This window comes from Candidozyma auris, chromosome 1 (genome assembly GCF_003013715.1).
Source record: "Candidozyma auris chromosome 1, complete sequence".
Classification (NCBI taxonomy): Eukaryota; Fungi; Ascomycota; class Pichiomycetes; order Serinales; family Metschnikowiaceae; genus Candidozyma; species Candidozyma auris.
The window spans coordinates 1,357,259-1,380,229 of NC_072812.1; the positions used below are offsets into that span (position 1 = coordinate 1,357,259).

At 44.4% G+C, this 22,971-nt stretch overlaps 11 protein-coding genes across 11 annotated transcripts; 4 read left to right on the forward strand and 7 right to left on the reverse strand. All coding sequences in view use genetic code 12, as the record gives it.

Moving 5' to 3' along the window:
* Positions 1-81: 81 nt before the first annotated feature.
* On the reverse strand, positions 82-906 carry CJI96_0000623 (uncharacterized protein; the record flags this gene model as incomplete). The annotated part of the gene is made up of 1 exon (XM_029034850.2): positions 82-906. The coding sequence occupies one exon, from the start codon at positions 904-906 to the stop codon at positions 82-84; it is 825 nt and encodes a 274-aa protein (XP_028890092.2).
* A 306-nt stretch (positions 907-1,212) lies between these two features.
* Positions 1,213-1,650, forward strand: DQD1 (Dqd1p; the record flags this gene model as incomplete). The annotated part of the gene is made up of 1 exon (XM_029034851.1): positions 1,213-1,650. One exon carries the CDS (start codon positions 1,213-1,215, stop codon positions 1,648-1,650), a length of 438 nt encoding a protein of 145 aa, XP_028890093.1.
* Positions 1,651-1,672: 22 nt separating this feature from the next.
* On the reverse strand, positions 1,673-2,476 carry CJI96_0000625 (uncharacterized protein; the record flags this gene model as incomplete). Its single annotated transcript, XM_029034852.2, has 1 exon — positions 1,673-2,476. The coding sequence occupies one exon, from the start codon at positions 2,474-2,476 to the stop codon at positions 1,673-1,675; it is 804 nt and encodes a 267-aa protein (XP_028890094.2).
* A 1,252-nt stretch (positions 2,477-3,728) lies between these two features.
* On the reverse strand, positions 3,729-4,229 carry CJI96_0000626 (mitochondrial 54S ribosomal protein bL12m; the record flags this gene model as incomplete). Its single annotated transcript, XM_029034854.2, has 1 exon — positions 3,729-4,229. The coding sequence occupies one exon, from the start codon at positions 4,227-4,229 to the stop codon at positions 3,729-3,731; it is 501 nt and encodes a 166-aa protein (XP_028890096.1).
* A 968-nt stretch (positions 4,230-5,197) lies between these two features.
* Positions 5,198-6,544, reverse strand: TPK2 (cAMP-dependent protein kinase catalytic subunit; the record flags this gene model as incomplete). The annotated part of the gene is made up of 1 exon (XM_029034856.1): positions 5,198-6,544. One exon carries the CDS (start codon positions 6,542-6,544, stop codon positions 5,198-5,200), a length of 1,347 nt encoding a protein of 448 aa, XP_028890098.1.
* Positions 6,545-7,135: 591 nt separating this feature from the next.
* SMF12 (divalent metal ion transporter SMF1) lies at positions 7,136-8,617 on the reverse strand (the record flags this gene model as incomplete). The annotated part of the gene is made up of 1 exon (XM_029034857.2): positions 7,136-8,617. The coding sequence occupies one exon, from the start codon at positions 8,615-8,617 to the stop codon at positions 7,136-7,138; it is 1,482 nt and encodes a 493-aa protein (XP_028890099.1).
* A 2,571-nt stretch (positions 8,618-11,188) lies between these two features.
* On the forward strand, positions 11,189-12,433 carry RME1 (Rme1p; the record flags this gene model as incomplete). The annotated part of the gene is made up of 1 exon (XM_029034858.2): positions 11,189-12,433. The coding sequence occupies one exon, from the start codon at positions 11,189-11,191 to the stop codon at positions 12,431-12,433; it is 1,245 nt and encodes a 414-aa protein (XP_028890100.2).
* Positions 12,434-12,634: 201 nt separating this feature from the next.
* CJI96_0000630 (putative phosphoric monoester hydrolase) lies at positions 12,635-13,366 on the reverse strand (the record flags this gene model as incomplete). The annotated part of the gene is made up of 1 exon (XM_029034859.2): positions 12,635-13,366. One exon carries the CDS (start codon positions 13,364-13,366, stop codon positions 12,635-12,637), a length of 732 nt encoding a protein of 243 aa, XP_028890101.1.
* Positions 13,367-14,949: 1,583 nt separating this feature from the next.
* RCK2 (serine/threonine protein kinase) lies at positions 14,950-16,608 on the forward strand (the record flags this gene model as incomplete). Its single annotated transcript, XM_029034860.2, has 1 exon — positions 14,950-16,608. One exon carries the CDS (start codon positions 14,950-14,952, stop codon positions 16,606-16,608), a length of 1,659 nt encoding a protein of 552 aa, XP_028890102.1.
* Positions 16,609-17,028: 420 nt separating this feature from the next.
* CJI96_0000632 (E3 ubiquitin-protein ligase IRC20) lies at positions 17,029-22,176 on the forward strand (the record flags this gene model as incomplete). Its single annotated transcript, XM_029034861.2, has 1 exon — positions 17,029-22,176. One exon carries the CDS (start codon positions 17,029-17,031, stop codon positions 22,174-22,176), a length of 5,148 nt encoding a protein of 1,715 aa, XP_028890103.2.
* Positions 22,177-22,189: 13 nt separating this feature from the next.
* Positions 22,190-22,948, reverse strand: RFA2 (Rfa2p; the record flags this gene model as incomplete). Its single annotated transcript, XM_029034862.2, has 1 exon — positions 22,190-22,948. One exon carries the CDS (start codon positions 22,946-22,948, stop codon positions 22,190-22,192), a length of 759 nt encoding a protein of 252 aa, XP_028890104.2.
* Positions 22,949-22,971: the final 23 nt, after the last annotated feature.

The following is a 22,971-nucleotide window of genomic DNA, read 5'->3' on the forward strand; positions in this document are numbered from 1 at the left end:
TACCCCATATCATCGGCTGTATTACCTGCCGAGCGCGGCTGGGAGATAACACAGTGTATTGCCGGTTGGATCTAACATAATCTATTTTGTTACGTCGCTGGCGTAGTCAGGGCGCGGAATCTCGAAACCTTCGCTCACTCTCGCGTATGTGATGCCTCCCAACCTGGTAACAGGCCTCAAGCCAGCAAGATCAACCTTATTCTGCTCCTCGTTTAACAAATCTTCTCGAACATGGATTTTTACTCCCTCCACTATGCACATCACTCCCGTAGCCTTTCCAGGATGGATCCTCAGTTCCCATTCGTGAGTAGCAACCAACTTCGCCTCAATACTGACAGCGCTCTCCGCAACCTGAGGTGGTTTAACAATGCTGCAATTCAATGGGGTCAACCCACTCAAGAGCCACTCGTCAACCTCATACGGAGCGTTCACGGCGCAAAAGTTGGCGGCCTCAATGAACCACTCATTGATAATATTAATAGTAAGCTCCTCGGTCTCTATAAGATTTTTGAGAGTATCCTTTGGATTTGCCTTGCTGCCGCTGATACCCAAAGCGAAGATTGGTGGGTCGCTGTTCATCAAATTGAAGTAAGAAAGGGGTGCAAGATTCCTTTTGCCATTTTTGCCCTGAGTCGAGACAAACGCAATTGGCCGAGGCACGATGGCTGAGATCAACAACTTGTAGTTATCGGAAGGCGAGCGGGAAGAACTCAGTGGATCAATCTCGATTTTCTTGTAATTGCACCACTCCTCCAGTGTGGCACCTGAGCCTTGTTTCCATTTTGGGTTGACCGTTTTCGTAAACGTCCAAGACTTTTCTTTGTTGAAGTCAGGTCTGCTCTCATCTTCAAGTTTGACAGGTAGGTGCCCAGATATGGTGGTTTGCTCAACTGATGGTTTTGTCATTGTAGTTGCTTGTATCAAACCTCAATTCCAAATATTCAAAAATAACGCGAACTCGTCAGAGTTTTCGGATGACACTAAGCTAAGATAGATTTAAAAGAAGATATGTATATCTCTTTTATTATTCTCTCATGCCAATAGATATATGTCTTATATTGAGAGAGTTTTACAATGACATAATTTAAAATTCTGCTCAATATACATCTCAGACCTCGTCTTTACGAGAAGGCTGCCAACAGTCTCGGCTGCAGATTAGTGCTCGCAAAAAATCAAATCTCTGAAGATCAACACTTCTGCAGAATATCACCAATGGCTAAAAAAATCTTACTCATCAACGGTCCTAACTTGAACTTGCTTGGATCTAGAGAGCCTGAAAAGTATGGCACCACGACTTTGGTCGATATTGAACAAGCAGCCAAGGATCAGGCTAGCAAATACGGTGCTGAGGTGCTTGCTTTCCAGAGTAATACAGAGGGACATATAGTTGACAGAATACATCAAGCCGCCAAAGAAAAGGTCGATTTCATTGTGATCAATGCTGGTGCCTACACGCACACTTCAGTTGCCATTAGAGATGCTTTGTTGGGCATTGCTGTGCCATTCATTGAGGTTCACATCACTAATGTACATCGCAGAGAACCTTTCAGACACCATCTGTATCTCCTGGATGTGTCTGTTGCCGTAATTGCAGGCTTAGGTGCGTACGGATACACAGCAGCTATTCAGTATGCCCTCGACAATCAATGATCATTCGTGTGCTAGACATATCTCATCCGTAGAGGCCATCTTCCATTGCCAGAGGAATTGGCTTGTCGCCGTAGACTCCAAGCCAACTTGCAGGTGTCTCAAAGACTGCTTTGGGAAGATTGAGCATCTCAACTACTTTGCTAGCTAGAGCTTTGGCATCGAAGAAGTTGTCTCCCTCGTAGACGAATGACTCCAAGACAACGATATTAGCATATGGTTTGAGAAGCTTCTCAAGGGCCCTTGTCTGCTCAGAGAAACGACTTTCAGCATCAGAGAACACTCTTGCAGAATCCTTGTCAATCAAAAGTGACAGAAACGACTCACGTAAAAGATCCTCACTCGTGTGTACTTGCACGTTGCCTTGAGGCATTCCTTCTACCAAAGCACTATCGGATGAATCCAAAATTAAGACATGCTGAGGATTGGCGGCTTTGACGAACTGGACGATGACTTCTTTAACATGACTCTCGACGAAACCAGGAATGATTGGCGATCTTTGTTGAACCAAGGTGACATGATGGTCGATGCTGTAATATACTTCAATTGCAAACGAAATGCCGGCTGGCTGTTGCTTCATGATAGAATGGTCGACAGGAGATGCAAATGGAAAGAGAAACTCATCATTAAGAGTGGCCACTTTTTGAAAATTGAATGTGTGTAGTAGTAGATCAGTCGACAATTGAGGTAAATTTCCAACTGCAATAGTTGGGATCACTAACACAGAGTCCTCAAGTGCAGAAGTCAGAAAGCCGTCCTCGAGAATCATTACAAGATAAAGAAGGCCACAACGTAAGGTATCGGAGCCGTTGAGCCCTTCGCCTCGCATTCAGTAGAACAGCGGTCACGTGTGATACGTATTTGCAAAAAAGATCAAATGTAGCATAAATAATGGCCTATGTTTCAAATGTCTCATTCAATTCGTTATTGGTGATTATGTCGTCTATATTGTAATGTTTGACAGGTTTTTATCCTCTCCTGATGGGTGCTGGACGCCAATGTAGTATGTGAGCATACAAGACTTCGCCAGATCATCAATCACCAGCCGGGATAATTTATCAGGTTGAAATTTCCTATTAGCCCGCCATCAATCTTATCACCAGGAGAAGGTGCTCCTTGAGGAAACGTAAGCAGGGATAGCAGCATTGAAGGGGCCCCAATATTGTCTACCTTAAACTCTCGTAGGTCATGGGTAGCAGCTTTAAGTAATTGGGTTGGATTGAGTGTTTTTGTAGAGTCCGTTTGAAGTCCAGGCAGTGGTGGAAGGTTGTTCTGTAGGGAATTAAATGGTGGTAATGGTCCCGTCAGACGAGTTGAAACAGCTAATGCTGGTAGCTGAGTACCCATATCTGGTTCGTTAAGCAAAGGTGAAAGTGGTATTACCGGCGCCGTGTTTGACTTGGGTCCCTCTCCGAGGTATTCGTCTACCATGCCAGCCACAAATCTAGCCACTGCTGTCTCTTTCTGTTCATGTGAAAGGTTGTGATTTTGCCAAATATTCACCGAAACAAGTCTGGCAAGATCGGTGCTCATTTTCTTCACAATTTTATCTAGGTAGTGTGAAGCAGTGTTGTGAATGCCAGGATGTGGTTTGCCATTGGGGGCAACAAACATGTCAGGTGTTTGATATTCTTCGAGCTCTTTTTTAGACAAAAGAATTCCATTCTCGACGGGATGATCATGTAGCTCGTTTATGACTGCTAATGACCATAATTTGGTTCGTAATGAGTAGTTACCTCTTATTCGAAATGGACAGTGCACGGAGCTGTGGCGGCATCTAAACACAATCTTGATGTGATCGGATCTTTCGATGACCACTTTGAGATTCTGCCGTGCAAGTTGCTTTGAGAGCCACGGCTTGATATCTCCGCGCCTTCTGAAAGTTTTTGTACGGTCGAATTCAAGAGGAACCTTATACATTAAGGGATCGCAGTTCTCTAGGTGCACCAGTGCGAAGTAGTAGTAACAGACACACGGATATGTATGTACTCACCGCAGGGTCTACTACAACAACATAACCTCAAATGTGTCGTATATGTACAGGTTGTTCAATTATTTAGAGCTTATGGTGAGTGCAAAGTTTACTCCAAAACGATCTTAGCACCCAAACCTTCCAAGGTAGCCTTGATCTTCTCAGCGTCCTCCTTAGCAACGTTGTCCTTCAACACCTTAGGCGCAGCCTCAACAAACTTTTTAGATTCAACTAAAGACAAGCCTAACAAGCCCTTTACTTCTTTGATGATCTTAGGCTTTGCCTTCGCATCAAACTCTTGTAATTTAATGGCAAAGATAGTCTTCTCCTCCACAACTTCCTTTGGTTCCTCTTCAACTGGAGCGGCAGGAGCAGCTGGGGCAGCGCCAGCAGCAGGAAGTGCAATGTCAGAGATATTCAATCTGTCTTTGAGCTCAGAAACCAATGCAGAGGTTTCCAACAAGGTCAACGTGGAGATCTGGTCAACGATGGCGGAAATCTTTGGGTCCACGGGAGCTTTCTCGGCAGCAGCCGAATTGAAGCGGACCGTGGTACGAATACTGCTTCTAGCAAGAAGTCTAGAGGCTGGTCTGAGAGATTGGCGCAACATGGCTTGACTTGACTATTCACTAGTAAATCGAAAATTTTTTCTATGAGATTTCTCAATATCCAGGAGGCACGGGTGCCACGATAGTAGTAGACCAAGTCCTCCTGGCACATACAAGTTTAGGAGCTATAGAAACGAAAATAATTGATCTTTTCATCCTCCTTCAAAATGGTAGATTACTTGAAACGTCTACGTTTATTCTAGCCTCAACCTCGATGAAATGGTGTCAGACTTAAAACCTTATTCAGCTAACTGAACAAGACCTATTGATGCCTTAAGTCGATTCTGGCCAGCTTGAAGTCATTGTAGGCTTAAAAGAATTCACATACTTTTACATTTATATTCAAAAAATGGTGGACACCTTTCGGTGATAATAGTTGACAATCTTCATGCTGGTCGCGCACCTACCAATTCCAACACGAGAGTTCAAACGCATTTGATCAATTAACATCAAGGCTCAAAGATGGCTTCCTTCCGGTTCTGTGCTGAGTGCAACAATATGTTGTACCCCAGAGAGGATAAGGACAACGCTAGGCTTCTTTATTCCTGCCGGAACTGTGACTACACCGAGTTGGCTGAGAACCCGAAAGTGTATCGCCATGAGCTTATCACCAATATTGGAGAGACAGCCGGAGTTGTGCAAGACATAGGCTCCGATCCCACGTTGCCTAGATCAGACAAATTGTGCCCACACTGTGGGAACCACGAGAGCGTGTTTTTCCAGTCACAGCAAAGAAGAAAGGACACTTCGATGATTTTGTTTTATGTGTGCCTAGAGTGCAAAAAAGTCTTCAGGTCATAGCCCAAAAACATCGCAATTACTTGTATAATAATGTATAATAGATAGATACAAATTCGTTTTACATATTTAAATGTATCGTTATTTTATGTATTGAGAATATTGAAGAAGAATTGAATTGTACCATGAAGTCAAAGCGTCTTAGATAGGGGAACATCAGCGAAGAAACGACTCAGAAGTCCGTGAATAAATCCTTGTATGGATCCTCACCATTACAGCCGTAGTCTAACTGCTCCTCGGGATAGTGATCGAAAAGAGAGGAGTCACCTGTACCGGCAGTTATGGGAGGTTCATAGGGGGTTTCAATATCCTTTGCGAGCAACTTTTCCCACACAACCTCTGAAAACCAAGCGTGATTTCTGATATCAGCCGGACCGTTCAACAAGTTACCTAATCTATAGGATAAGTCGGCTGTGATAAGTCTGGAGAGCAAATCAACAACATCATGATTGAAGAAGCTTGGGAAATGGATCTTTCCTGATAAGATTTTTTCGTATGTCTTCATTGGCGTGGAATCGTAAAAGGGGGTGTAGCCAGCTAACATCTCAAAGATCAACACACCCAAAGACCACCAGTCTACAGACTTGTTGTAAGGCTTCGTGGTAATGACTTCTGGCGCAATGTAGTCAGGAGTACCACACAAAGTCCATGTGACGGTCGAAACTTCTTTGGCAAAGCCGAAATCGGTAATCTTGATATGACCATTACGGTCCAACAAAATGTTTTCAGGCTTCAAGTCACGATAGATGATGTCATGGGAGTGCAAGTATTCTAGAGCCAAGACGACTTCTGCAGCGTAGAACTTTGCTACTGGGTTTGGAAAACGCTGTGATTTTCTTAAGAGTGAAAAAAGTTCACCACCTTCGATGTAGTCCATCACCATGAATAAGTGCTTGGCATCCTGAAAGGTGCCCCACATTCTGATCAAGAATGGGTGCTCCACCAACTTCAACATTCTTCTTTCATCGTTTGTATGCTCCACCTGCTTCATCTTAACTACCTGATGTTTCTTCAACACCTTGATGGCGTAATAACGACCATTGTGCACGGATCTCACCAAATGGACACGGCCAAAGGATCCTGTTCCCAAGGTTCTCATGATTGCAAAATCAGACAAAGCATACTTGCCTTTGGACACTGTCAGCCTGCTCGGTAAAAGGGAAAGGTTGATGGCATGGTTGTCAGCCTGCTGTTGCTGTTGCTGCTGTTGCAGCAGTGCGTAGTGCTGCTGAGGTTGTGGCACCGGTTGAGGTTGAACTTGCATCAGCTGCTGCAATTGATGTTGATATAAAGGAATTTGCTGCTGCTGGGGCAGAAATTGCGTGCCGACTTGGTTTGGTACTTGGGGTTGTTCTGATGGGATGCTTGCAGGCTGATTGTAGTAGCTCATAGAATTGATGTTGTCCAATGAGTCAACGGTGATTTCAGCAGGTTTGGATGATGCTGCAGAGCTTTGGCCTTGGGAATGAGGGGTCAGTTTAGTCAAATGGAGCTTCTTGAGAATGCTCGACGACGGCATTTAAATTAAACTGGTGAAGAGTCAGCAGAGCTGGGAATGTGTGGGAGATGGCGCTGCAAATAGAGGACTTTGAATGCACTCTTCGAGTGCACTTATGGGGGACAGTAATTGATTCGATGCCTTTTGAACCAATGCCTGTGGAGATTGTTTCAGGTTGAGATATGAGGGAGGGCTAATTCAACACTTTCGGGCACTTACCCACATTGTGGGGCACGGGTGTTTCACCGTAGGATCTTCTGAAAGCTCATGATGGGGACCCAGGGCTTTGACAAAGGGATTTTCAGAATGCGATTTTCAGGATGCTTCAATACGAGCTTTAGACCAAGTGAGTCATGCTTATTAAGTTTTGGCTCTCTTATGCATTTCGAATGAGTCGGGGTGCTGCACTTCCTCATTGCACCTTTTTTGCGAGGCATGCAAATAGCTGCTAAGTTCGCTACCGCGAACAAAAGGAGCATGGCTACTTACCGGAGACTTTCCTTAAAATTTTTCTATGATTTTGCTCGAGCAAACAAAATGTCCAAGTCGTAGATGAATTATGCTATGTAGTTGGAGAACTCACCGCCTAATGATAACTCAGCCTCATGTACCCTAGGCCAGATAAATACCGGAGCGAGCCATATCCACTATAGAGTATATGTTCAACCCAGAAACAAAGAGCCACACGAGAACAAGCATCACTGTGGTGAACCAAGAGTTTTCCATCTGGTGGTAGCGCTTGCAATCTTCCACGTTGGCAGTCATGTCCTCAGTCGTTCCGTTGGAGGTTTCAGTCATCTCTTCCTTAGATAATTCCACACGCATAATCTTCTTGCTGCTTGTGAAGTAGATAAGGGGCAACATAAGTGGCGGCAAGAGAAGAGAAATAACAACTTGAGAGACATTGAGGGCAGCGTTCAAGGCCAGACGACCAATGCAAAGCGAGATCACAAGACAAGGAATAATAGCAATACCTCTAGTTGCCAATCTTCTGATCCAGGGCTTGCAGGTCCAGTTGAGATGGCCCTCACTCACCATTTGGCCTGCAATCGTACACACAATACCAGCACTCTGACCAGAGAACAACAATGCCAACATGAAGATTGTTCCTGCAACCGGAGCCAAGACCTTCAGTAATAAATCATGAATAGCATATAAGTCGGCGTCAGCTGCCTGGGGAGTTCCATAAAGAGACCCACCAGCGACAATGACAATTGACGCATTGACAAAGACAGCAAAGGTCATGAGTGTCACCACAAGCTCAATAACGGAGTACTTGTAACAATATTTAATTGCTGCGAACAGCGGCTTGTAGTCATTTTCGATGTACTCGATGAGCTTCTCTTTCGATACTAAATCCTTTTCTGCGGGTTCGATGAGATTCTTGTGCTTCAAGTCGTACTCTCTGAGGCGAGGCTGGACAATGCCCGAGCCTAAGAAAAGAGAGTGAATCATTACCGTGGCACCGATGATTGAAGTGGCAATTCCGAGACCGCCGTGTTTGGTCATTTCTTTCGAAGGTGCAAAACCTCTGAAAACAGTGCCCACAGGAGCAGAGTCTTCAGGCAAGTACGCCAACAATGCAGCAAAGCAGACCACAACTCCCAAAACCAAGAGAGCCACAGCATACTCAAAGAATCGGATAAAGTTAGCCAGGGGTTGGTCTGATCGGTACGCTGCGAGAACAACCAAAACATCCACGATGGTGATAACGACACCAGCAGGAAGGGGAATTCTAAGCAAAATATTCAATGCAATAGCGGAACCAATGACCTCAGCTACATCGGTCGCAATAATGGCGCATTCAGCCAAAAACCACAAAACGTAATTGAGCTTCTTGGGGAGATACTCACGACAGCAACGAGCCAAGTCATAGCCAGTGACAGTACCCAACTTGATACACAAAGATTGCAAAAAGTTAGCCATGAAGTTGGAAACGAGAACGAAGAATAGCAACGAGAATCTATTATTGGCACCTGCAACGACACCCGTGGAGTAATTACCAGGGTCCATATATGCCACTGAGATCATGATCCCTGGGCCGATGAAGGAAGCATACTTCTTGGCAATGCTCTTGAATTTTTCCGTCGACATGAGGTTGCAATAGGATCCGAATGAATTGGTTGTCTTTTCCTTTCTTTTTTTTTTTTTTTTTCGCAGTCGAGCTCAGAAGGACAAGAGAATAACTATTTCATGTACTAACGAGGATATGTGTCAAATCCTGCACGGGCGGTAATTGTAGGCGGCGCAGGGTTTTGGACAGGTGAGATGGCAGTTTCTTGCGTCGCGGCAATATGAGTAGGTAGCCTGAAAGCGACCTCTAAAATGCGAAAATAGACCAAGTGACATAACCGAGGTGAAAAAACGAGGGCAGTTTAAGGTGTCAGCGGCTCACCATTTGCTACGTTTTATCCTATTAGAGTGGCACATGCACTAGAGAGCCCGGCGACACACATAGAGCAGCTAACAAGAGCGAGCTACGAGGCAATACGATTGGGTGGACGTTAGCTTGTGTAAAAGTGCTAAGATGTCCATAATTATAGAGACTCCAAATGAAGTGATCAGATTGGACATGCGTCAGTAATCCATCTTGGTATCGTCCAGAACCCATTGTGCGAATGTAAGATTCGATCGAATATGGGGACAAGCGCCAAGCGAACCTTAAGAAGCAGAAAGCCGGAAGAGAGAGCACTCTAAACAAAGATGGACGAAAGAGAAGAAAAGAAAAATAATAGAAAAGTTATGGCGTGGTCTGAGATCCTCAGGCGGGCCACTGAGGCGAGGCGGGTGGGCACCACGCTTTACACCCAGCCTTACACCCGGCCCTTCACCCGGATTGTTCCGCAGTACGCCCAGATCATGGGAAGGGCAAGAAGTTGCAAAACCTGGAAGAAAAAGAGAAGCAATGGACTTATCACCACAGCCTGTACAAGGCTCCAGTTGCCCGTAGACACTCGGGGATTTCCAGATGGAAGGGTGGGATACCCGATTTGTCTAGCCTCCCCCAGTGCGTCGAGATCTTCGGTTGGCCGTCTGCCGTGTGTGCAAGCGCACAAGGTGGATCGGACAGACCTACCCTTGGGAAGTCGTCGCCCATGAGAGGTCTCAAGCATAAGTGCTAAAGCCACCTCGATCCAGTCCCTTCCTCTGGTGTAAAGAGAGCAATGAAGATAATATTTTAAACTTCACAAGACAGCGATTGACACAGCACTTCCCAGGCACAATGCAAAGTATGAAGGGGCCTCGTACTCGTAATCCTTGAGTTTATCTGACTTCTTCTTTTTCTAAGCTTAACCCTCTGTGCTTCGCCCAAACGTTTAATCTGATATCTCGCAAAAGTACCTCGAGGGGGCCGCGCGGCTACTGCTTCCCGGTCTAAGGACTCTACAACCCGAAATGAGAAATTCAATCCACCAGACTGGTACTCATTGCTTCTGGATTTCGGCCTGCCCCTCTGCTGTACGCCTGGTTGCCAAAGGACTACTTCCATGCTCCTAGGACCTGTCTCTCTGCTGAGGCTCCTTTTCCTCTACAGCACAGGCGAAAGCCATGATGCTTCTCCTGTGTCTCACCAAATACCTTAAAAGAGAAAAGCGCTAAGTTTTCGACACAAGCGGTTTGCTCTTCTCCTCATTGAGGGTAAATCCTGTCGATCATCTAGCCATGAGTATATTGGTTGAAGTCTAAACTTGTTCATGAAGTATAGGGGAAGCTAGGTGGGCAGGCCGCATAACCGGCAGACCCTCACGGCAAAAAGATAAGGCGATTTGGAGCTCAGACAAAGGATTAGACAAAGGAATAATCCTCCTCCCTACGGGGCCCTACGGGGGTCCTATGGGGGGGCCTACGGGCTGCATGGCTGTCGATAATAATATGGGCAAGCAGTATTTCTTGCCCATGTGCTTGTTCCAAATCTGTTTTGTCTATTGCTTATTCGAGGACTTCGGGCCAGCGCCGGTTTCAGAGCGAAATTACCCCTGGGGCTGTGAATTGATAACTTTTGAACTGCACTTGCTAAAGTGACAAACCTCGTATATATTGCCGAACTTTGTCCAAAATGAGCCCCCCACCCAAGTACAGCGTGCTGCGAGACACTGGTTTTTGTACAGTAGTGATGCAGGGGCTTGCCCTCGAGGGAAACTTTTTGAGTTCGAGCACTGGGAGCTTTTTGATTGCAAGTTGCAGAAAAACAATAACAATGAAACCTGTGGAGTGCCCGAAACTTTAAGTTGGTGTTTAGAACGTGTAGTATTTTACCTTTTGTGCCATCACCATGGCCCGAATTTCACCTTCCGTCTCGGCCCACATCTCCCCGTTGCATTGGTGGATTCTGCCCCGTCTACCTCAGCCAACTTTTATTGCGCAAAAATATGCGGGCACCGCAGATCTCAGTTTGTATGCTTGGAAGATCAAGATCCTTCCGCTGGATTTTTTCTAGCCAATGCATCTTCACCAATGCATGGGAGGTCTCGGCTGAAAACCCCATTTCTTTTTTGGAAATCCCAATCCATCTCAATAGCTGCCTAGTCCTATATAACGATTTAAAAAGTCTATTCCTCAACATCATCACATTAATTGACATTGGCTGCTGCCGTTCAACTAGGTATTTCGTTCTCAACAAAGTCTTGACTATTTGTCGTCTCATCAATTGGCTGTGCTATTGACATGTTTTGTGAATCACTTCCCTACGCTTACCCACAACAGGGCAACACAACTGTGTCTCCTCTCACATCAGCAGACTCAACTTCCAGTGAGGCAAGTGCAACTGGATTGATGTCTGATTTATACTATCCACTTTCTGCTGCTTCCTCCTTCTGTAACGACACCTATGATGAGGCCCCGGTGTGTTCTATGCCGCCAACAAGCCTGATGGATGTCTCTTTGGAAAATGGTTGCCGTCGTTACGTTGAAGCTAAAATGGAGCATTTTTCACCTCTGTGGGAATTTCCTTCTCAAAGTCCCAGGATTCAGTCGTCTCAGCATCCCTTAGGCAATTGTGTACCGCCATTGATCCAAAATTCTGGTAATATGGTCACACAGGATGTGGTGGTTCCTTCACTCGCAGAACGTCAGGCTTCTGTGAGCCAGAGATTCATCTCCTTGTCCATGGATATCACCTCATGCGCTGCCACTCGTCCAGATCACTACCGTCTGAACAGCTACTCCACAATCGAGTCTGCCATGTCCTCAGACCCACAGAATGTGCCTCCCGTTCTGGCCCAGCCACCAAGACCTCATCTAAGTAAACGACCCAACACCATTCACTGCCCTGAGGGCGTTGAGCTTTTCGAAATGAACGACGAGGCCACTTTTTCGGTGAATTCCCTGAAAGAAGCACACCATCGAGCTCAAAAAGAGCGGTCCTCTATGGAAAGAAAGAGAAAGTCTGGGTATCGGAAGCATGATGAAAAGGGGAAGAGAGGGAGTACTTTACTGTTATTGAAGGAACTCTATGAGCAGAGGGGACCCGACTTAATTACCAATAAAGGTATTACCTGCGACTGCTGTAATGGTCATTTCAATAGCTTTACTGATTTAGCGAAACACGTCGATCAGATGAAACATGTGAGGGACAGCTACTGTCCGGATGAGACGTGCTCATATTCTGTGATAGGATTCAGACGTCGGGTGTCATTAAGGAGGCATATTTGCGAAGACCATTTGAAAGAATACAACTTTAGAACTCGTACGGAAATCACAGCTAGTTCTTTGATTGGATCTCCAGAGGATGGAATTTCTCCAAAGGGAAGCTCCTGCCGGGACGGAAACGCCAGCGATGGGTTAAGCAAGTTGAGAGCTCTCTTGGACGAAGTCTACGTCTGTGACGATCCTAGCTGTTTGCGTGCCTTTTACAGACTGGACAGTCTTTTACGTCATCAACGGTGCATTCACCATGTGAAGTTAACATAAACATCAAGTCGTCTTCAGGAAAGACGATACATTTGGCTACGAGAACTTACTTTGCAATTGGTGGCTTCAGTAGCTTGCACCCAGCATTATAAATACTAAAAGATACAAAATTTTGAGTGAATGAAATCTTGAGTAGTTTAAATCTATATACTATAATCTAAGCCGTCTAGTGAAAAGTTCCTGCCTTCCAGTCCATGGTGCTCAGTTCTCGATGTAATCCTTGTAGCTCTTACCACCATCGACGATTGACTTAATTTTGTCAGTGATCTCGGCGAAATCGTTGAATTCAGTGTATGGAATTCCTTCCATTCTGCAATACTTGATCAAATCCTTGCCGTGTTTAGCGAACAACAAATTTGTCTCTTTCGCAGCGGACAAGTCACTGACACCATCACCACAATAAAACAATGGTGGCATGTTATTCTCCTTGAAGCCTTTATCAGCCAAATACTCCTTGATGGAAAGGCTCTTGTCATGGCCGAAACCACTTTCCGGATGCTTGTACTTGATATTCCATTTACCAGTTTCGTCATTGACTTCAACTTCGTTGGACATGATCAAGATTTTGTCAACAGCATGTGAGCCAACCAACTTCTCGAGCAAAGCATGGATGATAGGCGTCATACCGCTGCTAACAACCACCACAGGAATACCTCTAGAATCGGCCCATTGGAAGAATTCCTTGAAGCCAGGATCGAGCTTGATGTTCTTCAACAAGAAGTCAATGCACTCGGGAAAAGGAGTTGGAATCGACGCCAACATTTCAGAGAATCCTTGCTTGAAGGACTTCTTTCCATATAAAATTTCATCGTTTACCTCCAATCTCTTTGGACGACCAAAACCAAGGTTTTCAGTCAAGTAATCATTGGAATCCTCGAGAGTGACAGTTCCGTCCCAGTCAGTAAAGACAATTGCAGGAATGTTGGCAGACATGTTCGATTTGGATAAACACAGGTTGAGCAAGTAAAAGCGTGTTGAACCTCGACGCTCATGGCACGTGTCACCTTGGGATGATTACTCGTGACTATTGATCACATGATAGGTCACCTGAATGATCTGTCTCACTTTGCCACAAGCGACTATTGTTTGATGCAAGGCGATCTCAAACAGCGTGCCCCCCTCAGGAACTCCGTTCAAAACCTGAATTCCGTGAGATTGTGAAGAAGACCAACCTGTTGTAGACGCAGACTCATATTTAACACAATAGACGTGTATCAGAATCTCAGGGGTTGACGCACTGACACTTGCCTCAAGTGGGCCGACTATTGCTGTTAGGGAATCCCGAGGAGAAGTAGCCATGATCGCAAGTTGTTCAAAGAAACAGCAAATTGTTGAAGTTATGAGCCCAGCTTAGAAGTGCCTTGGAGCGGTGAAGAAGCCCACCAAGCGGACACTAGGGCCGCGAGAAAGCGATTGTTGCGAACGGTTGCAAATTTTTTTGCTGAGAGTCGGCTCATAACCCACTAGAACGAAAAGTTTTGTAAACTTGTCGAAGCGTCATCGCATTTAAAATCATTCGCCTCAACTACTATTGACAACTGCATGTTTTAGAATGTGGGGACCCCCAGGCTCAAAAGTGAAGTCCATAAATGCCTCCGCACATGGCCTGATTTCACGGAGTTCCGGCCCATTCTTTTGAACACGCCCCACACATCACGGTTCAATAAAGGAGTCAAGCACTTAAGCGAGGTGTTCAGAACTTGAAAGCGACGTGCATCACCAGCAATAACCGTCATTCGCTATTAACAGCCCAAGACAAATTTTACCAGCCAATGGCGGAGCTCCGGGTCTGAGGCTGGGGTGTGGCTAGAGAGATGCATGCCTGCTTGATCGAGATAAGCAGCAATCTCAGCGCTGGCAATGACTTTGCCCCACCTAAGTGACGAGTTGTGCTCCTGGCGCAAATTACGTGGCACGATTGCAGAAATACATTCCCGCCACAAGAGCACTCTCCACATTAGTTCCAAGGCTCTTGGCTCCTATGTGGAGGTTTCCCTCGGCACCAGAAACCCATTTGGCTGTGTGCGCGGTTAGCATAGTAGGTAAGTAAATTGGAGGTAGGTGATGAACGCACTTAGACATAAAAAAGGGTTCAACTGGGTTGATCGCACTAGCCATCACCCAGGAGATTCACAGTGAGAAAGAAGTTGTCCAACATCGATCCTTCCTAGGCGCTGCAGTATACATTGCGTTCGTTGCTGAGAATGCCTACCAGATAGCCTAGACTACAGCACGGGTTCTTAAGTACAGTTTCTTGAGTACAGACCAGTTAGTATTAAAAAGTGGGAGCATACATAAGAGTTTGCTCGCCCACCATTTTATCATGAATTCTTGTCCAATTTGAAGTCAACTTCTTACAGCCCCGAAGCTCAAAATAATTCATCGATCGAATCTTATTATTTTAATTTACCTCACAGAAGTCGTCTTGGACGCAAGATTATACTTGCTCCCGCGCACACATCTTATAAAAAAAACGCCTCATCCAGTTATCTATTGAGGACCGTTCCATACTAGCCATGTTTGACAATTTAAGAGCGTTTATTAGACACGGAAAATCAGCCTCTGTACCGCAAAAGAACGAGATGTATAATAAGGACGCCAAGGGCGATATCCCCATCACGGATGCCGAAGCCGAACTTATGCAAGCTTCTGAGTCCACTTTAGCCGGAAACTCCACACTTCCGTCAGACCTCGAGTATTCTGACTACACTTCTGGATCTTCCCAGGACGAGGTCGAAAGATGCAAGAAACACACTCCTTCTGACAACTTGCCTCTGCTGGAACATAAGCACCAGAAGCATATGAAGAATGAGTTTGATCAAAACGAGGACCACGCTTTCCAAAGAGCCGAGTATCAACACAATAATGAAAACTACGAGTATGCAACCAGACTCGTAGAGGAGGAGCGCAAGCAGAGAAAAAGGAAGTACCCTAATCTTGAGCAGTATGAAATGATGGAAAAGCTAGGTGATGGCGCTTTTTCGGTTGTCTACAAAGCAGTACATCGAGAAACAGGCAAGCACGTCGCCGTCAAGGTGCTTCGCAAGTATCAAATGGACAATGCACAGAAGCAAGCGGTGCTTAAAGAGGTCATCATCATGAGACAGCTCAAGCACCCCAACATAGTCAATTTCATTGAGTTCATCGAAAGTGATCCATACTACTATATTGTTCAGGAGCTTGTTGGTGGTGGCGAGATTTTCTCCGCTATTGTGAACTACACATACTTGTCTGAAGACTTATCACGTCATGTTATCTATCAGACAGCTTTGGCGGTGCGTTATCTACATGAGGAGGTTGGAATCGTTCACAGAGACATCAAACCAGAGAACCTACTCTTTTATCCTATCGAATTTAAGCCTTCTCTCAATCCTATTGCCAAGTTAAGAAGATCTGATGACCCAAAGACCAAGAAGGACGAGGGTGAGTTCACTCCAGGTGTTGGAGGCGGTACTATTGGAACTGTTAAACTCGCTGATTTCGGCCTCTCCAAGCAGATTTGGAGTCATAACACTAAGACTCCGTGCGGTACAGTCGGTTACACTGCCCCGGAGATCGTGAAGGACGAAAAATATTCCAAGGAGGTAGATATGTGGGCTCTTGGATGTGTGTTATACACTGTGTTATGCGGCTTCCCTCCATTTTATGATGAGCGTATAGAAACACTTACAGAAAAGGTTGCTAGCGGTGAGTACACATTTTTAGCTCCTTGGTGGGATGAAATTAGCGCTGGTGCAAAATATTGCGTTTCTCGCCTTCTCACGGTCGATCCTAAGCATCGTTACACAATTGACGAGCTTCTACAAGACCCTTGGTTGAGAGAAGCCGGAAGGGCATATGAAAAGCCTAACTTATCATCGCGTCCATACACATCATCTCAGATTGGGAGGTTGCAACTGTCCATCTACAAAAATGAACTTTATTCCCCTGCAGCTACAGCCATGCGTGAAGCCTTCGACATTTCAGCGGCAGTCCATCGTGCTGGTGAGGAAAATGCCTTACAAAACAATATTCGTAATGCGCTCCCAGGCATGACAGAAGAGGAAGATGAGGAGAGCATCGGAATCAAGAGCCAGGTCCAAAAGGATACTGTGGATACAGAGAAGAGCTTGTTTGACTTGAATCTTCATGGTGCTTCCATACTAGAAAGAAGAAAGAATAAAGCTTTATTTTAAGACAGAATAGAGCAAAATTTCCAAACAAAAACAAACGGTTGGCATCAAAGGAAATTAGTAACTGATTGGAAGAGGATGGTATTCATAGACTTATTATAACGGGTTGCTTTCATTGGTTTTTATAGAGCGGTATTTGAATCGTTATAGGCAGCATAACATTTCCGTACCATAGAACAGGACAAATCTCATACTCATACTAACGTATCATTACACGACGTCGTCATGAAGAATTCCATGTAGAAATGTGCATTTTATTTTCGTGAAACGTAAATCTCGTAAATATATTTAAAGTTACCGACTCCGCTACATAAGTCCTACAGCTGCAATGGCGACTCATGTGCACGCCCACCACTGATTCGTATTTGGTATCGTCCTTTTTGCCTCCGGAATCTAATCCTCTCCTCTTGAATTTTTTTTAGCATGACAGTGCTGGAGGGCGACAAAACTGTTGTCGCCTCCGAAATCTTAGAGTTTGATCTTGAGCTCATATTAAACTATGCAGCCACAGAGACAGACGGACAGTTGAAGACTAAGAAGCCCAAAGCGAAATCCGAACAGAAAGATGAGTGGTTCGCAGTTATAGAACGCTATGTTTCTAGCAGATGTGTCTCACCTGTGACACTATCTCGTGCTGCACTTTCTGGCCACTTGAATAGAGGTATCAAAAGCGATCAGCCAGGGATCTTCACGTTCTCCACAGATACTTTTGATATTAAAGCTGGTACCACAAACCCTACAGTTCTTGTACTTCAGAGCCGACAAAAGAGTGTTCTAAAGAAAGGCACTTTTGTATCATTAAATTTCACGGAAGAAGCCGAAAGATCATTGATATTTAATGAGTTGAGGTTCATCACCAACAGACTAAAGAAATGCAAGGCTCATTTCGATATTCCTAAAATGCAGTTGGATATTGTTTTAGATACGAGGACAAGAAGTGTCGAAGTGGACTTATCATACAAGGTGGTGCTTGAGCCGCTGTTCTACAGGTACTTCTCATCTGATGTATCTTCCCAACTTATTTCTATTCTTCGCCCACACCTTACGCCTTATCCGACCAATCCTGATCCCTTCTTCAGTAGCTATGAGTCCATGCCAGCTGATGCCCATTTATTCTATAAGGTAATAACGGACAACACCAACCGGTTGCCAAAAGTGTCTGATTCAATGGTACATTCACAATTACTCACTGAGCTTCTTCCATTTCAAAGAAAAACAGTGAAATGGCTTTTAGAGAAGGAAAGTATGGTATATGACGATGTAACAAAAACAGCCAGGTATCAGCCTCTACTAGATGAGGATCTTGTCTCTTCGCTACTTCTTTATCCTGAGGTTGACCATGAGCAGCTTGACAAAAGTATAGAGCCCGTCCTCAATAAGCTATGTTACGGATGGAATAGAGCTCTTTACAAAGAAGATATATGCTGGGTCAACGAGCTTACCGGCAATATATTCACGCGAGATACCGCAGTAAGTTTCCTCCTTGAGAACTACAAGGAATTGAATCAAGAGCCTATTCCAGCTCGCGGGCTTCTTTCAGAAGAAATGGGGCTTGGGAAGACAGTAGAAATTATAGACCTAATATTATTGAATCCCCGTCCTTCAGATGAAGTGGGTAAGGAAATTCGATTGCAACTCCAAAAGGAGGGAGATATAAGAACGCTAGTCAAGGCGAAAACAACACTCATTACTGCACCACAGACTATCATACATCAATGGTATAACGAAATATCCCGATTTAGCCCAGGATTGCTGGTAACAATCTATCGAGGCTTGGGAAAGTACCCTGAGCTTGCCAACATACCAAGTTATATTGGCGAATACTTGAGGCGGTTTGACATTGTGTTGTTGAATTATGCAAATATGTCTAGTGAAGCTGACTATGCGAATTACACATCGAGGCACATGACCACTCGAGGAGGCAAGAAGAGGACCAAGAATGAAGTCAGTGTTGAAGATGAAGGTCAAACGAGGTCGACTGTAATCGCTGATTCCTTCAAAGCTGAATTTGAATTTTTTGACAACTCGCAAACGCAGGCTGACTTCGTATTAAATCAAAAAAGATACGAGAAAGCGGTACTAGAGGAAATGGCTGCAAAAGTCCGGAGGCAGGACTTGAGCAAAATACCACACACTGCCTACTATGAATCTCCCCTCATGCTGTCACAATGGTGGCGCGTTATAATGGATGAGGTTCAAATGGTGTCATCAGTAGCCTCGAATGCCTTCAATACCGCTTCTCTCATTCCTCGCTTTCATTCGTGGGGCGTTTCAGGAACTCCAGCAAGACTGGTTGCTGTCTTACAGTTCTTACGATTTCCTCCATTCAACTACGATATATCAAAATATTGCTGGAAGAAAGTGACTCAATATCCTGAAAGTAACGTTGACTTCGTAAAGGTGTGGCTGACTTTAGCGCTACGTCATACCAAAGCGATGGTAGACGACGACATCAAGCTTCCACCACAGAGGAGAATCTTGCTCACGGTGCCATTTACTAAAGTCGAGCAAGACAAGTATAACCAGATGTTCGAGTCATGCTTGGCATCAATCGGAATTCACCTAGACAAAGACCAGAAGCCAAGTCGGATAGAGTTCTCCCAATCTGACTGCGTACATTTAAGGTCATGGCTTGTGAAGTTGAGACAGCTCTGTGGTAATCTACAGATTGGTAATCTTCCCAACTTTAAGGGCAGAAAAGGTAAGCTTTTGCTTCAGGGATTGCCCGAGATGAAGACGTTGCAAAGTGTTCTTGACGACATGATGAACTCCGTGCTTTCTGAAATAAATGAAGGAGAAAGAGCGGTAGTTAGTCGGCTACTAGACATTGCACAACTACTAGAGTTCGTTTTGCTTCCCGAGAAAGTGATTGAGATTTTAGATGGTGCATTGGAAGAAACTCTGCGATTAATGTTCCGTATTGATGGCCGTTTGCTGAAAGAGGTTGCTAAACTAAATGGACTTCGATCGTTCCTCAAGAAGCGTGATCTTCTCTCCAAGAAGCAACTTGCAACGGGCTCCGACTCCGAAGATGAAGATTCGTATGACGATCAGGAAGAGGTTGCAAAGAAAGTAAAGGAGGAGGATAAATCAGAATCCACAGAAACAGAGGTAAATGAAGCCATGGGGAAATTCAACAGTTTGAAAGAGAGCACAAGTGCTGATCGGATCAAACTTAGGTCCCTAAAATTACTTCAACACAAATGTTATTTCTTGCTTGCATCAGCACACTTCCAGCTATATGACGAGGAATACCAAAAAAAAATTGCAGAGAAAAAAGTCGAGTTTGACACATTGAGCACCTTGGAGAGCAACATTATTGGAACAAAGATTTTGAACACTGACGAGATCTACAGCTTGCAGCATGTCAGTGGAGCTGATGATGATGTGCGTTTTCAAAGCCCTAATTACTTGAGAGACTTCAAACCCTTAGAAACACTAAGTCTTGAGGAACAAAAAATCGAACAGCACAGGTACCTTGAACTGAAATATTATGAACTAGCTGAGCAATGCAGAAAAGATATCTTGAGACATTCGATTAAAGATGTTCACAATGTTACTAATAAAAGAATTCTTAATAAACCGTCAATGGATAAAACCAAATTTGTGAATGACGGTCAGTCAATCTTTCCCAAAACTTCGAGAAAACTCATTAAGGGCCTACCTAAGATTGATATCAATGAGTTACGTCAGTTAGTCGGAACAGCCAAAGTTAAGCAAACCATGTTTCAATTTGAGAATCTTATTGTCGAGCTTAACAAACAGGCTTCAGTTATCTCAGACTTTGTTGAGCAGCTTGTTCAGGTGTTGTGTAACCCTCTTCTATCCGACGAAAAAAGTCCTGATGGAGAAGAGTATGAGAAATCATTGGAAGATCAAGATAGAGCTAGCTGTCTCTTGGTTGTCATTTCTCAGCTTTTGATGGATCGTTCTAATGCTATACTCGAACGTAAGACCCGCTCCACCGAAGTCTTGAAAAAGCAAGAGAAAGACCTACGAGAGGAAAGCAGACGTGTCACTGATAAGGCATTTCTTAAGGTGCTTCAGAAGAATCGTGCAGAATGTAAGCCAAAATCCGACTTATCCTTTGAGGAGCTTCTACAAGACGTGAGACTCCTCGAACATGAATACAAAACCACGAACAATATGCAAGAAGAGTCATTTCATGAAGTTGCTGAAATCTTAAGGACGATTTTTGATAATGAAAAAAACTGTGAAGAACTATTGCAAAAAGAGATGAGCACATGTTATAATGCGGTCTTTAATGCGAGAGTGGAGTACTTCAAACAGCTACAACAAATTTCTGATAGTGTCCAAGGAAAGACGTATTGTACGGAACAGGATAACCTTCAGGCTCCTAAAATCAATTCAGAAGTGGCCTCCCATTTGATGCTTTTCACTGCTGCTCAAAGAAAACTCACGAGAGCAGTCTCGAGATTTCGTTATCTTTCAACGTTGATCCCTCAGGAGCAACAATCATTAAAATCAGAGGAGAAAGACTCATATGAAAATGATTGCATAATTTGCCAATCACAGATAATTGTCGGCTCATTGACACCTTGCGGTCACAAATTTTGCAAGGCGTGTTTAGAGGAGTGGTTGAAAACACGCTCTAATTGTCCTGTTTGCAAGTCATACACCATAAGAGACACTGTTCATCACTTTACGCATTACGAATCAGACCTTAAAGCTCAAGCTGTTGAAAACGGTACACACGTTCCGGTTCATCCTAAGGACTCTCCTGATACCTCTGCCGTTCATCAGGTTTACAGGCAGCTAGATGATGAAACACTCACAAAAATCTCAAACATGAAGCTCGAAAACTCTTACGGCTCTAAAGTTGATCTTATAGTAAAGCAGGTTCTATACTTAAGGAGTCAAGATCCGGACACGCAGATTGTGGTTTTCAGTCAGTGGCAGGACCTTTTGGTTATTCTCGCATTTGCATTTGATATGGCAGGCATAACTTACGTGTCAGCCAAAGGTTCGCATGTTGCCCAGTACAAAAGCAGAAAAGAGGATCCTGTCGAAGAGTTCAAAAGAAAAGATGATATCAAAACTTGTTTTTTGTTGAACGCTCAAGCACAAGCGAGTGGTCTTACTCTTATCAATGCGACTCACATCTTCTTGTGTGAACCTTTGGTGAACACCCCGGTTGAACTTCAGGCTATTTCACGTATTCATCGTATTGGACAGACAAAGATTACAACAGTATGGATGTTTGGAATTGAAAACTCAGTCGAGGAGAATATCGTGGCGTTGGGCACCAGAAATAGATTAGAATATCTCAAAGCCAATGCTAGGGAAGTACAAAAGCACAAGAGGAAGAGAAGGAAGATTGAAAATAGTGAGAGCAGAACTGATTTGGACCGTGATGCCGAGGGTCCCTTGGCCGATGATGCCCTAAAAACTGCCGAATCATATGCGTTGTCACTCGGTTTGACGTCTGAAAAGAGTACAGGAAGAGTTTTCTCTGGAATTAGCGAGTCTGTGAGTGACATGGATTTACCACAAGTCTACTTTGGTAATTTTGCGACAACAAAGTTAGCTGATCATTCCCATTCACATTAATCATATTACATATTTATGCATTGACACTCAAGAACGAACCTTCATCATATCCCTGGTAGATTTTACCTTGCTCCGACAAGTGCTGACACTGGTCTCTGACTACATCGATGGGAAGACCCAAGGTTTCACTAATCCAAGAAATTGGAACGCCCTCTTGCATGGACCCCGTATTATCATCGATGACTTTTTCGATCCGTCTCGTAACATCCGTTCCTCCACTTGTGGAGAGGTCATTATCTTTTACAAAGAGGCCGTTTTCCTCTTTCTTTGGAGCCTTGTTTAATATACCCTGTGCTTCCAAATAGTTAGAAATGGCATACAACATGTGGTAAGCAACCTCATTGTGGTCAGTTATTTCTCGAATGTTTGCGTGTTGAATACTCTTTTTCAGGTTGAACTCCTTCAATCCACCTGTGACGTAGACGTATTTGTTTTCCAAGGCCTGGAACTTTTCAGCTTCCTCTGCGGCAGTAGAGACCTTCTCGTCGATCCACTTCCTCACTTCCATCGACCCTGTACCATCCTCAATTGTTATTGTGACTGCACTACTGTTGTTATCAACCTTTCTTATAATACCAATGAATGACACCATATTCAACGCCACATTGTGTATCATGAATTCGCCATCAGGAACGGGTTGAGTAGCCTCATTGATCTCCTTGATTGTAACAGGACTTAGCGAGGATCTAGTTTGCTGACGTTGAGAGTTATTGTAGTCTGAGTACTGGGCATCCACGTTGAAGCCGCCTTCTCCGTAATTGTCGTATTCCATATTCATTGATCACGTCTCATACG